Below are 15853 nucleotides of genomic sequence, written 5' to 3' on the forward strand. Positions count from 1 at the left end.
GGGCTGGTCACTGGTTGCTGGTGAGCTCACCAGCAACTCGTGTAGCGACGCTCCAGCGATCCCTGCCAGGTCAGGTTGCTGGTGGAATCGCTGGAGCGTCGCAGTGTGACATCTCACCAGCAACCTCCTAGCAACTTACCAGCGATCCCTATCATTGTTGGGATCGCTGGTAAGTTGCTTAGTGTGACTGGCCGTAGTTGCATTGTCAGTGATAATTATTGTTGTTTATTCTGCTGTTAATAAAGATAGACCACCGCTGCAATCTACACCACCTGTCAATTTTTACTACCACATTTTAAGTGCACAATCTTGTCGCAATCAACATGAGTGGCAAAATGACAGATGCTGGTGGAAAGGGGAAGAGACGTGTTGGAAAAGGAAAAAAAGGGTTTGTCCGTGGGGAAGGTGGCAAAGCTCCATTAACATCTTCTGAAGATAGACCATCTTCCAGCAAAAGTAAGATGTCTACTAGTTACCGTGGACAATCCGATGTGCTCCCTTTTTTACGGACACGAACAACTGGAACAAAGGTAGATGATGACCAAAAAAGGAAAATGCTTGAATGGATCTCAAGTGGTCCAACAAGTGCCCTCTCCGCCACCTCAACTACCACATCCAAAAAACACCAGTCCTCTGAGTTGTCATCCCAATCAAACTTGCTTTCTCCCAGCTCTGAAGTCTCCATCCGCCCTGCACAGTATGGTGGAACTGAGATGGGTGAGTCTGCAGAGCTATTCAGTCACACTATAGCCTGGGAATCAGAGGTCTGCTCCCAAGCTACAGTGAGTACAGACCAGGAAATGGTCTGCAGTGATGCCCAGAACCTTTGTGGCTCTGATTAATGCCGTGAGGACCAAGTTTCTGAGCATAATGTTGACCCTTTTTCACAAACTGTAACACCTGTTGTTATAGACAATGAGGAACATACTGATGACGATGAGACGATGATACCAGATTGGGATGACAACTTAAATATTTGGTCAGGGCAAAAAGAGGCTCGGTCTGAAGGGGAGGGGAGTGCAAACACAACAATTGATGAGGAAGTTCTAGATCCCACCTACTGTCCATCCACAGTCAGGCACTCGAGGAGGTCAACAGAGGCGGTGGAGGAGGATGCAACTGACGACTAAGTTACCTTGCGCCTTCCTGGACAGAGTCGGAGCACTGGTAGCACGTCTACAACTGCATCCTCAGCCACCACCCTGCCTCTGAGCACTAGTCGGGAGGGCTCAGCAGGTCGCATGCCCTCTAAGCCTTGCCTAGCCTGGTCCTTTTTTGACATAAAAAAGATCGCCCAAATTATGTGATCTGTAAAATTTGTCGTGATTCTGTTAGTAGAGGGCAAAACCTCAGCAGTTTGACAACTTCTTCCATGAATCATCACATGAATAAATATCATATGTCCCAGTGGGAAGCTCACCGTGCTGCAATGCGGCCTAGCGGAGCGAACCATCCACCGCCTGCCCCTTCCAGTGCATCCGCGCGCTCTTCATCTTCTAGGACTGTGGGGACAGCTGTCACACCTGGTTTTCCACGCACAACTCCCACCACTGTAACCGCAACAGGCAGTTTGCTTGGTAGGTCGTCAGTTGGTTTGGAAGGGGAAACAAGTGCGTGTGTACAGCTCTCTCAGACATCGATAGCACCAACGTTGGATGAAGGCAACATCATGTCTCCGCCTGCACTTTCCTCACAAACCTGCATTTTTCCAGGGACACCCTACTCAACACCGTCTACACACAGCAGCCAGATCTCTGTCCCTCAGATGTGGACAAATAAAAGGGCATTTCCTGTGACCCATGACAAAGCTAAGAGGTTGACTTTATCCCTTTGTAAGCTCTTGGCTACCGAAATGCTGCCTTTCCGCCTGGTGGACACACAGGATTTTAGAGACCTTATGTCTGTCGCTGTGCCCCAGTACCAGATGCCCAGTCGCCACTACTTCTCTAAGAAAGGTGTGCCCGCGCTACACCAGCATGTCGCACACAACATCACCGCTTCCTTGAGAAACTCTGTGTGTGAACGGGTGCATTTCACCACCGATACTTGGACCAGTAAGCATGGACAGGGACGTTACATGTCGCTGACTGGGCACTGGTTTACTATGGTGATAGATGGTGAAGGGTCTGCTGCACAAGTCTTGCTGTCCCCACGACTTGTGTGTCAATCCTCTGTCTGTCCAAGTTCCGCCACTGCTTCTGCCTCCTCCACCTCATCTGGGTCCTCCACCTCTGCCCCAAGCCTGCCTTGTCAGGCCACCAGCGTTCTCACTGCGCAGAAGGAAGCACGCACCCCTCATTACTATGCTGGCAGCAGACCGCAACGGCATCAGGCGGTCTTTAGCTTGACATGTCTTGGGAATAGGAGTCACACAGCTGAGGAGTTGTGGTCAGCTCTGCAGTCCGAGTTTAATAAATGGTTGTCTCCACTCAACCTGCAGCCTGGTAAGGCCGTGTGCGACAATGCTGCAAACCTGTGTGCGGCCCTTCGCCTGGGCAAGGTGACACACGTGCCTTGTATGGCTCACGTGTTGAACCTTGTTGTCCAGCAATTTTTAACACACTATCCCGGCCTAGATGGCCTTCTGACCAGGGCACGAAAACTGTCTGCTCACTTCCGCCGTTCAACCGCCGCAGCTGAGCGACTTGCATCGATCCAGAAGTCTTTCGGCCTGCCGGTTCATCGCCTGAAATGCGATGTGGCGACACGCTGGAATTCGACTCTCCACATGTTACAGTGACTGTGGCAGCACCGCTGAGCCCTGGTGCAATACGTCATGACGTATAGCCTGGGCCAACGAGATGCAGAGATGGGGCAGATCACCCTGATGGAGTGGTCTCAGATCAAGGACCTATGCACCCTTCTGCACAGTTTCGACATGGCGACGAATATGTTTAGCGCTGACAATGCCATTATCAGCATGACAATTCCAGTCATTTACATGCTGGAGCACACGCTAAACACTATTCGGAGTCAGGGGGTGGGACAACAGGAAGGGGAGGAACTACAGGAGGATTCATATGCGCAAGACACAACAACATCACCAAGGTCCAGACGTTCATCATCACCAACGCGGCAGGCATGAGACCATGGGGGACAGGGATCAACATGGGCGCATGGTAGCAGGTGAAATGTTGAGGAAGGTGCAAGAGAACATGAAGAAATGGAGGACAAACTGTCCATGGACATGGAAGACTCAGCGGATGAGGGAGACCTTGGTCAAATTTCAGTTGAAAGAGGTTGGGGGGAGATGTCAGAGGAAGAAAGAACGGTTAGCACCTCTATGCCACAAACACAGCGTGGACTTGGTCCGCATGGCTGCGCAAGACACATGAGCGCCTTCTTGCTGCACTACCTCCAACATGACCCTCGTATTGTCAAAATTAGAAGTGATGATGACTACTGGCTTGCCACACTACTAGATCCCCGGTACAAGTCCAAATTTTGTGACATAATTCCAGCAATAGAAAGGGACGCACGTATGCAGGAGTATCAGCAGAAGCTGTTACTCAATCTTAGCTCGGCTTTTCCACCAAACAACCGTGCAGGTGCAGGGAGTGAATCTCCCAGTTGTAACTTGACAAACATGGGAAGGTCTCGTCATCTTCAACAGTCTACCCGTACCAGTAGCACCATATCTGGTGCTGGTAACAGCAATTTTTTGGAATCTTTTCATAATTTTTTTAGACCGTCCTTTGCAAGGCCACCAGAGACAACAAGTCTGACACATAGTCAACGGCTGGAGAGGATGATACAGGAGTATCTCCAAATGAACATCGATGCCATGACTTTGCAAATGGAGCCTTGCTCATTTTTGGCTTCAAATCTTGAAAAATGGCCAGAGCTCTCCACTTTCTCCTTGGAGATTTTGTCGTGTCCAGCTGCCAGCGTTGTCTCTGAACGTGTCTTCAGTGCTGCTGGGTGTGTGCTGACAGATAAGCGCACGCGTCTGTCCAGTGACAATGTGGACAGACTAACGTTCATCAAAATGAACAAGTCATGGATCCACAAGGAATTTACTACCCCTGTGTCATCCTGGGGAGAGTAAATGCTTGTGGATTTGGAATGTGCTTGATGCAAATCAAAACATCCTGTTTGCAACTAGGGCACAAGTGCTGCCACTGAATGGGTGGGTGTGTGTGGGGCACAATTTTTGGAAAAAAAGGGAGACTCCGCTTGGAGTAACCCTTGCTTGCTGTGTTTTTTAAAAATGATCCAAGATAAACAGAGCTGGGATCAGGAAAGACTTTGCTACCTACCCCGGAGTCATCCTGGGGACGGTTAAGTATGGCGTATTTTTGAATGTGCTTGATGCAAATCTAGCTGTGAAGTGTACAACTAGGGCACAAGTGCTGCCACTGAATGGGTAGGTGTGTGTGGGGCACAATTTTTGGAAAAAAAGGGAGACTCCGCTTGGAGTAACCCTTGCTTGCTGTGTTTTTTAAAAGGAGCCAAGATAAACAAGTCATGGTTCAGCAAAGACTTTGCTACCTACCCCGGTGTCATCCTGGGGACGGTTAAGTATGGCGTATTTTTGAATGTGCTTGATGCAAATCTAGCTGTGAAGTGTACAACTAGGGCACAAGTGCTGCCACTGAATGGGTGGGTGTGTGTGGGGCACAATTTTTGGAAAAAAAGGGAGACTCCGCTTGGAGTAACCCTTGCTTGCTGTGTTTTTTAAAAGGAGCCAAGATGAACAAGTCATGGTTCAGCAATGACTTTGCTACCTACCCCGGTGTCATCCTGGGGACAGTTAAGTATGGCGTATTTTTGAATGTGCTTGATGCAAATCTAGCTGTGAAGTGTACAACTAGGGCACAAGTGCTGCCACTGAATGGGTGGGTGTGTGTGGGGCACAATTTTTGGAAAAAAAGGGAGACTCCGCTTGGAGTAACCCTTGCTTGCTGTGTTTTTTAAAAATGATCCAAGATGAACAGAGCTGGGATCAGGAAAGACTTTGCTACCTACCCCGGAGTCATCCTGGGGACGGTTAAGTATGGCGTATTTTTGAATGTGCTTGATGCAAATCTAGCTGTGAAGTGTACAACTAGGGCACAAGTGCTGCCACTGAATGGGTGGGTGTGTGTGGGGCACAATTTTTGGAAAAAAAGGGAGACTCCGCTTGAAGTAACCCTTGCTTGCTGTGTTTTTTAAAAATGATCCAAGATGAACAGAGCTGGGATCAGGAAAGACTTTGCTACCTACCCCGGTGCAATCCTGAGGACGGAAAAGGATGGCATATTTTTGAATGTGCTTGATGCAAATCTATCTGTGAACTGTACAACTAGGGCACAAGTGCTGCCACTGAATGGGTGGGTGTGTGTGGGGCACAATTTTTGGAAAAAAAGGGAGACTCCGCTTGGAGTAACCCTTGCTTGCTGTGTTTTTTAAAAGGAGCCAAGATGAACAAGTCATGGTTCAGCAAAGACTTTGCTACCTACCCCGGTGTCATCCTGGGGACAGTTAAGTATGGCGTATTTTTGAATGTGCTTGATGCAAATCTAGCTGTGAAGTGTACAACTAGGGCACAAGTGCTGCCACTGAATGGGTGGGTGTGTGTAGGGCACAATTTTTGGAAAAAAAGGGAGACTCCGCTTGGAGTAACCCTTGCTTGCTGTGTTTTTTAAGAATGATCCAAGATGAACAGAGCTGGGATCAGGAAAGACTTTGCTACCTACCCCGGTGCAATCCTGAGGACGGAAAAGGATGGCGTATTTTTGAATGTGCTTGATGCAAATCTAGTTGTGAAGTGTACAACTGGGGCACAAGTGCTGCCACTGAATGGGTGGGTGTGTGTGTGTGTGTGTGTGTGGCCCAATTTTTGGAAAAAAGGGAGAACTCCGCTTGGAGTCACCTTGTGGTGTTTTACATGATTTTAGAAGGGCGTGCCATGCCTATATCTGTGTCTTCTCCTCTTTTTCCTTGTCCAGCTCTTTTGTTTTCGCATGATTATATGTCCTTGTCACTTTCCCATGTGTTTGTGTTGTGTTGTGAGTTGTTTGTCACCTTTTGGACACCTTTGAGGGTGTTTTCTAGGTGTTTTTATGTGTTTGTGATTGCCTGCCATTGTTTCCTATGCGGTTCGAGTTCGGTTCGTCGAACGTTCGACGAACCGAACTCGAACGAGACCTCCGTCGGCGAACCGAACTCGAGTCGAACTGGGACCGGTTCGCTCATCTCTAATAAGGACCCAGGAAGCGAGGAGAAAATTTGACAGAGCTCACTCTAAGTTTCACGTGTTTTGCAGAGAGCCACACAAAATCCCATGGAGAAAAGACAGGAGCCGGGTGACGAAACCGATCGGACACCGTCTTCATACGGTCCTTAGCTGCTTGTATCAACTCTTGAGTCCGATCCCAAACCTCTCTTGCATTAGTTGCCTAGTCGGCCACAAGAGGAGAAGGTACAGCAGCGGGAAACGGTACCAGTACCCTAGGGTGTTTCCCATTATTGAGTACAAATGGTGTCTGCCCAGTGGCCTCAGCCAGCGAATTGTTAAGGGCAAATTATGCCCAGGGTAGGAGGGAGGACCAGTTATCGTGGTTCTCAGCAACAAAGTGTCGAAGGTATATAATCATGGATTGATTGGTACGCTCAACCTAACCATTGGTCTCCGGATGGTATGCCGAAGAGAGATTCAACTCAATTTGCAGAAGGCTACAAAGATCTCGCCAGAAACGGGAAGCAAATTGCGGGCCTCTATCACAAATGATACGATCTGGCATCCCGTGAAGCCTAAAGACATGCTTGAGGAATAGTTTGGCTAGTACCCTGGAAGACGGGATTCTCGATAACGGTACGAGATGAACCATCCGGGAGAAATGGTCCGTAATGACCCACACAAATCTATTCTAATCCTGTGAACATGGAAGATCACCCACAAAGTCCATGCCTACCACCTCCCATGGTCTATCTGGCACTGGTAAAGGATGCAAGAGCCCAGCCAGTCTCTGCCGTAATGGACGGTTGCGAGCACACGAGTAGCAGGAACCGACATATCTCTTGACGTGGCTGGCTAAGTGTGGCCACCAATACCACCTCTCCAGTAACTCTCGTGTCCGCCTAATACCAAAATGCCCACCCACCTTTGAGGTGTGGGCCCACGACAGTATATCATTCTGTCGATCAGGCGGCACAAAGGTCTTGCCCGGTGGGATTTGGTCTAACGTCACAGGGGAGAGCGTATGAAAAACCCTGGAGGGAAGCATAAGACGAGGTTCGTCAATCTCTTCCTGGGTAGAAACCATAGAGCGAGACAGAGCGTCTGCCTTGTTATTCTTACTCCCAGACAGATTGTTGATGGAGAAGTGAAAGCGGGAGAAAAACAAGGACCAGCGGGCTTGGCGAGGATTCAGACGCTGAGCGGTTTGTAAGTACGTCAGATTCTTATGGTCTGTATAGACCTGGAAAGGATGTTTCGCTCCTTCCAGCAAGTGACGCCACTCCTCCAAGGCTAATCTCAGGGCGAGCAGTTCCCTATCCCCAATGGCATAGTTTCTCTCTGACGGTGAAAAGGTTTTAGCAAAGAAGAAAGAAGAAGGCCTTTTTCTACCTGCACCGTTCTTTTGATACAAGACTGCACCAGCACCCACTGAAGAGGCATCAACCTCCAAGAGGAAGGGCTTATTCTCATCGGGTCTTTGAAGAACGGGAGCAGTTGAAAAGTGTCTTTTTACTGCCTCAAAAGCCTGGGATGTCTCAGTAGACCAGACTTTTGGATTAGCACCTTTCTTAGTCAAGGCCACCAAAGTAGAGAAATGGGGTATGAACTGCCTGTAATAATTTATGAATCCTATGAAGCGTTGCACCGCCTTCAAGGAATGAGGTTCGGACCATTCCAGGACAGCAGAGAGCTTTGCAGGATCCATAGCCATACCCTCTTGTGAGATAATGTAACCCAAAAAAGGCAAGGATAACTGCTCAAATACACATTTTTCGAGTTTAGCAAACAAAGAGTGCTCCCTTAAATGGGAAAGGATACGAACGACATCCTGACAATGAGTCTCCAGATCAGGAGAAAAAATCAGGATGTCGTCCAGATACACCATGACGGAGGATAACAGTAAATCCCTGAACACATCGTTTACAAAGTCCTGAAATACTGTGGGTGCATTACAAAAAAACCAAAAGACATGACTAGGTATTCATAGTGACCGTCTCGGGTGTTAAAAGCGGTCTTCCATTCGTCACCCTCTCGAATTCGTACCAAGTTATACGCACCCCGCAGATCCAACTTCGTAAAAACCTGAGCTCCCCTCAGTCTGTCAAAGAGCTCCGAAATTAAAGGTAACGGGTATTTGTTCTTTATTGTAATTGCGTTGAGACCCCTGTAATCTATGCAGGGACGCAAATCACCCTCTTCCAAACAAAGAAAAACCCAGCTCCCGTGGGAGAGACAGACTTACGAATGAACCCCTTCTCTAAACTCTCTCTTATATAGGTCGACATGGCCTCTGACTCAGGTATTGACAGGGGGTAAACCCTGCCCTTAGGTGGAACCAAACCTGGGATAAGGTCTATGGCACAGTCATACGGCCTATGGGGTGGAAGAACCTCAGCACCCTGTTTGGAGAACACGTCAGCGAAATCCAAATAGGGTGTAGGTATGGGAGAGAGATCAGTTGATGCAACCGCAACGACCTTAGGTGGTAAGGGAAGACATCGAGACTGACATTTCGAACCCCAACTAATAATGCTGTCGGACTCCCAGTCAATGTGAGGAGCATGAGTCCGAAGTCATGGGAGACCCAGAAGGACGTCGTCTATACCCTCAGGCAAAACAAGAAAAGAAATCTCCTCTATGTGACCCTGAGGCAGGGAAAGGCGCAAGGGAACTGTCCTCAATGTAATGGAGTCAGACAACATAGTCCCATTAACAACACGGACAGGAATAGGCGCCTCTAACATGATAGAGGGAATATTGTGTCTTTTTACAAATCCTGAGGACACAAAAGTCCCGTCAGCTCCGGAATCCACAAAAGCCATAATAGGCAATGTATTCTCAGAGAATGAGAGCTGACCTGGGATACTACACTTAGAGGGTGCAGAAGACGTCTCTAGTAACCCCCCTCTAATGGTTACTAGGCCTGGGAGTTTCCCTGACGACTAGAACACTTGTTGGCATAGTCCTCAGCCTGACGACATACGTAACATATAGGAGGACCAGACTTGCGTAGTCTGGAGGACGTATGACCTAACTCCATAGGAGTGGGAGATGTTTCAGATGCTGAGGAAGATGGTAGTGGACCCTCAACAACTGGAATATCCCGATGCTTAGGGCGTGAGGAAGAGACCTCGAGTCTATGTTTCCTATGGCGTACGTCGATCCTCGTTACCACTGTGATCAAGTCCTCCAGAGAAGCAGGGACCTCACGAGTAGCAAGGGCATCCTTGACATAGCCTGCCAACCCTCTCCAGAAGATAGGAATCAACACCTTCTCTGGCCAATCTAGTTCTGCCACCAGAGTTCTAAAAGCAATGGCATAAGAACTAGTGGATAACGAACCCTGAGATAGATCTAAGAGTCTCAGGGCCGCATCATGGGTAACCTGCGGACCCATGAATACCGCTTTAAGAGCATCAAGAAAGTCTTGATGTCTCAGAGTAACCACATCAGAGCGCTCCCATAAGGGAGTCGCCCATTCTAAGGCTTTGTCCTGAAGTAAGGAGATGATAAAGCCTACTCTGGACCTCTCCGTAGAGAAGCGAGAAGAGTTAACCTCTAGGTGTATCTGACACTGACTAATGAAACCACGACATGATCTGGCATCGCCAGAATATCTGTTTGGCCGAGCAAGTCGAGGATCATGTGCAGATGTCACCATGGTCTGAGGTTTATCCTCTATACTCTTGAGCCGCGACTCAAGTACTTGTATGTAACGGTGTAACTGCTGATATTCTGCCATAACTGCCAGACCCTTGGCTCAGTCCTAATGTTACGGGGGGCTGTCTGATAATAAAACCTAAAGGAATGTCAGACAGTCAGGGTCCACCGTGCAAAGACTCTGCTGCAGACTATGGCAGAGGATAAGGGGTATATAAGTGTGCCACTGTAAAAAATAATAGCACAAGTGCACAGTGCAATACCTCTGTTAAACTCACAGAGGAATATAATTAGAAAATAAAGCAATTCCTCCCTTACTTGGAGGGTGTGTGGAATGATCTCTGTTAAAGATCACAGAGACAAAAGCAGTGAGTGTGAAATGGCACCTACCTAGGTCCGTTCCTCTAGTGCCGTTCCTCTAGTGGTACAAGGAGACGGACAGCAGCGTAAGCCGCACAAAGCTCCTACCTGCGTTCGCTCCACTAGTGTGCGAGGACACGAACCACTAGATATGGCACCTGCCTAGGTCCGCTCTTCTAGTGGTGCAAAAGAGACGGACAGCAGCGTAAGCTGCACAAAGCTCCTACCTGCGTTCGCTCCACTAGTGTGCGAGGACACGAACCACTAGATATGGCACCTGCCTAGGTCCGCTCTTCTAGTGGTGCAAAAGAGACGGACAGCAGCATAAGCCGCACAAAGCTCCTACCTCTGTTCGCTCCCCTAGTGTGCGAGGATACGAACAACTGCCAGACGCAGTATAAGGAACGTTACCCTAGCGGCAATGTCCACCTACGAGTAGAATCACAAGGCCCAGCCGGACCATGTGCCTCAGGCACCTGCCTATGTCCGCTCCACTAAGAGGTAAGGATACGGACTGCAGCCGAAGCTGTAAGGTATAAGAACGCTACCCTGCCGGTAACGCTCACCTAACATAGACAGAGAGATGCCTAGAGGGACGTGCACAGGGCGTCTACCCTCATGCATGAACCAAGAGGACTGAGCACCGGGCGGCGTGCGTCAGGGTCTTATATAGACTCTGTGCCTCATCCAAGATGGAGGACACCAGACCAAATCCGCTGCCAGAATGACAGCAATGACGTCACGCTGGCCTATCACCGAGCAAAGCATCACAAGCACATGACCAGCGACCAATCGGCATAGAAGGTGTCAGAGACATGTGACCACGTGTCACAAGCACATGACCAGTGGCCAATCAGCTTAGAAGGTGTCAGAGACATGTGACCTCGTGTCAGCGATGATGTCACCCGCACATGTGCAATGGCTCCAAGATAGGACTTAGTATCCAGCGCTTGCACATGTGCAGTAGCAAGAAATCCGGACATAGTCTCCAGAGCCACAGCAACCGTAACAGAAGGCCCCAAAGCACTGGACGGGGCACGGAGGGCAGGCACCAGGCACAGAGCGGCGTCAGTGCAGGCGCCGGGCACAGAGCGGCGTCAGTGCAGGCACCGGACACAGAGCGGCGGGAGTGCAGGCACCAGGCACAGAGCGGTGGGAGTGCAGGCACCAGGCACAGAGCGGTGGGAGTGCAGGCGCCGGTCACACCACTCCGGAGAGCAGAGGGGCGGGTACACCGCTCCAGAGAGCAGAGGGGCGGGCACACACACCGCTGAGCACTCTGACACTGGACAGCGGGGTATGTTGTGATTTAAAGGGCCGGCAGCCTACAGGACCGCAGCGGCGGACCCATCACTGCAGCCGTCGGGAACCTGCTTGGGGGCCGCATAAAAGGTTATTGCGGGCCGCATGTGTCCCGCGGGCCGGAGGTTCCCCACCCCTGCTGTACAGGATCATATAGTGCACCGAAGAATAGTCCGTTCTAGACATAGAATAGACTCTATGTCAGTGATGGAGGCATAGCAGGGAAATACTGATAGCCAATTAGCCATAATAGCCAGCTGATAGAGACTGACCTCGATGTACATCCCAAGAACAGTAGAATTACAGCTGGATGGATTTGTTTGCACTTCAAGAGGTAAATAAATCCTGGAGTTATGTCTGCACAAATAAGGATACTATATACAGTATGTACATCATTATAAGAGCACATTGTGATTTTGTGACTATCCCTTGTAACATTGTTATGCAGTGGAAAAATGTCACTGTCTATGGTGCTGAAAGAGAGACGCTCTCAGTACAAAAGATTATTCTTAAATATAAAAATACCAGATTTCCCATGTTTTCACTTAAAGGGTTTACTATGCAAAATAAAACTTTAGCTAGGGAACAAGATGTGTGAAACATAACAAATTGAGTTAGGCCTAGGACACCCAGCGACAAAAAAGTTGCAAGTGGAAAGCGATAAAAAAATCGCATTCCACTCGGACCAATATTACTCTATGGGGCAGCACCCATGAGCGATTATTTTCTCAGCCCTAAACTGACCAAGAAAATATTCGCAGCATGCTGCGAGTACAAAGCGAGCTTGTTTCACTTTCACTTATTCAAGTCTATGGGGCGAGAGAAACATAGCATTGCTCTCGCGTTACACCAGTTACATTCTCTCATCGGCCGGCAACGGAGAAGATAGGGAGATAAATCCCTCCCTCTCCTCCGCAGCACCGGACCTCCACTTCACAGTGCCGGCCCCCCCCTGCAACTGTGGTCTGATCGCACGAACGGACTACAGTCGCATGACACTCGCACGACACTTGGCTCCCGCTGTGCTGCGAGTGTGTGCCGAGTGTCATGAAAGGGCTCACAGTAATCCCCATGTTGCCTCGGCCTTATACTCACACACTGGGACCCACCAGGATCAAGGGCATGCTGCTTTGTGGTCTATTTAGAGAAAGGAATCAGTGATTTCACTGTTTCAACAGCTGCTGGACAGCTATAGCCTGTGGTTGGCTGCAGCAGTCAGGGATTAGATCAGCGCATCATCCAATTTTTGATTATGATGCACTGCTTAAAGTTACCTGACTGCTGCAGCCAATCACAGACTTCTGCGGTGTGGCAGCTGGTTGAGCAATGACATCATCCCTTTCTATCTTTACGCAGACCACAATGCAGGCTGCACTGGATCCTGGTGTGAGTCCGGAGCTGAGTTTGACTGAGTTTGTTATTTTTTTTTTACATATTAAATACCCTTGAACAACATTTTATTTTGCCCCAAACAGCACTTTAACTTTTTTGTAGTGCTAATTTATGTCAAATGTTGTCCTTTTTGTAATCTATGGATGAGATACAATAAGCATGCACATTTACCAACAGTTTGGAGTATCGGTGGAACCACAATACTACTGAACAAACAGCAGTCAAATCTGGTTTGCACTGGTAAAGCCATTGGGGCCCTAATAATATAACGTTGTAGTATTATACTGAATATCTCAAACTGAGATTCATGCTTTTTATGATAGTCAGTTATGCTACAGTATGAAAGTATGTATGGATGCTATCATTATATCATTCATATCACTGAATGAAAAGCGCACAGAATATTTTTACCTGTCAGAACATTGGATGTTCAAAGAATAATAAAAATTATTGACTCTACAATAAGTTGAAGGCTCAAGAGTTAAAGACTTTATTAAATCTGACCATCTAGTATTAGTAAATTAAATCATAACCAGGCTTTCCCTAGCCCAGAGAAATAATTCCTTTTACTGAGCTAGACCTTATCGCAATATCTGGGACTGGAGTTATTAGCACTGAGCATTTCAGGATTGTTTGCATGGCCGGCCCATCTATGTCAGGCTAAAAGCAGGGAAAGGCTAGTGACCTGCACTGCCCCACCGGAGTCAACAGGGATCACGGGTGAATTGAATTTTTTTCTCTTATTGCACTTCAATTTATGGGGTAATTTGGTAGAACAATATCACTATTGCATGCATAGCGGGGACACTCTTCCTGTTGGAGGCACTCTCGGAGAGCATTATTGCTAATAGGGCCTATGAGTAGTACTATTACTAAAATGGAAACTCCAGGGAAAAATTTATACTAATGTTGGCACTTTTTTAGGCAACTATTATTATGGGAATATCCTGGCAAGTACTTTTGACAGTATCATGGAAGAGAACTATTACAATTGAGGACATCTTCATTGCCACAGTCACTTTTGAGAACACAATCTTATTGTTGTAGGCATTCTGATTGGTTCAATTATTTTGGAGGGTACATATTAGGATAATTTTACTATTAGCAACACAATGCTTTTTATAATCATGTTTGTAACCATTGCTTAAGCACTATTTATTGCCAAAATACATTTTCGGGGGCTAGTGGCATGTGGGCACTATAACAATAATTTTTAACAGATAATATGCTAGTGGCACAATTACTATCAGGGGAACTATTTTCTGCGCAATAATATTTTGGGTGGCAATAATGTATTAGGTAGCCCTATGTTTAACACCTATCACTGTAGTGGGCTCTGTCTGTTACTAGAATTTTCAGGAATACCGTATGGCATTTATGTATCTACAGTACAGTAATTAGGAGCACATCAGTATTAGGGGTAGCTATAGGATGACATTGCTATAACATCAGCTGTTTCTGCTAACAGGTTATGGAGAATCATAGAAAAGTGAGGAACATATGATGTCCGGACAGCAAACTCTGTATAGACATGTCATGGCTGCAAAGAGGACATGTTGACTGGGCCAAATATATAACATAGGTAAAGACGATGTCTAAAAGCAAAAGAGTAATCACATCTGAGACACAGGTAGAAACTATACTGTAGTTTGGCTGAACGTCATCTGGTCAGTTATGTATTCTCCTATCTAATCTGCGATTCACAGTGAATTTAATGTAAAAAATAATGTTATTCCAGGGAACTAGTTCATTGAGGCCTAGCATGTAAAATGTTATTCTAATAAGAGAATTCAGTATATATGTCTTGGGAGAAGTGCCCCTGACCCTGATCACTGCCCCTGACCCTGGTTGCTTCACCCACATGCTTCATCAACCCCTACAGCACCACGTGATAGTAAGAGTCAATAGCCCTGGCATGTTGTCAGTTTAGATAATAAGGAAATGTCAAGGAGATTTATTACAGAAATTACTTAAGGCATAAAGATATTGGAAAGAAACATGAAAAACGCCATGTATATGTTGTTGAAATCCTTTGGATAAGAAATTAACAACAAGCAGCTGGAAAAAATAAAAAATACATGAAGAAACTTGAGCAAAGCAAAGCTGAAAGTTTACCCTTGTGTCCAATGACAAGTAACACAACAAATTAACAATTATAAATTGAAATAACTATTATAGTATTCTATACTGATTATTGATATCCTTATAATATCTGAATGGATTTATATATATATATATTTAGAGAGCTGTGTCATTAAATTCCATACTGATAATAAATATCCAAGTTCAGTTTCTTAATCATTTTCTCAGTCTTATTTCATTAGGACTTACTGTGTTGGAACTTGGCTTTGATTTTCATTTTGGATTCCTCCTTGTCCAGATTTCGATCCCACTCAGACCAGCGTTTGATTTGCTCTTCCCTCATCTTGTAGAAGAGAATTTGTTTCTGCTCCTCATTCAGTTCCGCGAGAAGGTCGGGATCAATGTACATGTCCCGTAGAATCTGTTGCAACATGTTTGACTTTGGATCCTCTTTTGTGTTGAATCAAACAAAAGCAAAACTTAATTCCACCAAACACATGTCATTGCTTTGTAGTGTAGAGAGCGTATATATCTGGAATAAACATGAAGTCCGAATATAAGAGACTTGAAAACAGAATAAAGGTGCAAGAAACAAAGTGCAGGTCAATAATCTTTAGTAGTGCCTACATGCACCAAATGCTGAATAAATAAATGCCAGACTTAACAGGAGAAGGTATCTGAAGACACAGCCGAGCAGCTCACAGAGTATCACACCCTTTGCTATGGTTGATTTGTTTCTGGCTTTGAAGCAATGTGTGCTCAGGATAACAATGTTTTGAGTGATGTCATGGTTAAAAGTAACAGCTACACCAGGAATATCCATGTCAAGGCTGTTCAGCCTTTGAGAACGGATCTCTGGTGACAGACAGGAAAGCTTGGTTTTGTTCTGAGTGC

The 15853-nt window shown here is 46.8% G+C and overlaps 1 protein-coding gene across 1 annotated transcript in view; it reads right to left on the reverse strand.

Annotated features, from left to right (window-relative positions):
* The window catches only part of SH2D4B (SH2 domain containing 4B), a 524447-nt gene extending 508867 nt beyond the window's left edge, over window positions 1-15580 (reverse strand). Inside the window, exon 1 of the mRNA XM_075349020.1 lies at window positions 15209-15580. Coding sequence (XP_075205135.1) covers window positions 15209-15392 — 184 coding nt within the window. The 5' untranslated portion in view covers window positions 15393-15580. The remainder of the gene's footprint in view (window positions 1-15208) is intronic.
* Window positions 15581-15853: the final 273 nt, after the last annotated feature.

Source organism: Anomaloglossus baeobatrachus, chromosome 5, assembly GCF_048569485.1.
Source record: "Anomaloglossus baeobatrachus isolate aAnoBae1 chromosome 5, aAnoBae1.hap1, whole genome shotgun sequence".
NCBI classification, from domain to species: domain Eukaryota; kingdom Metazoa; phylum Chordata; class Amphibia; order Anura; family Aromobatidae; genus Anomaloglossus; species Anomaloglossus baeobatrachus.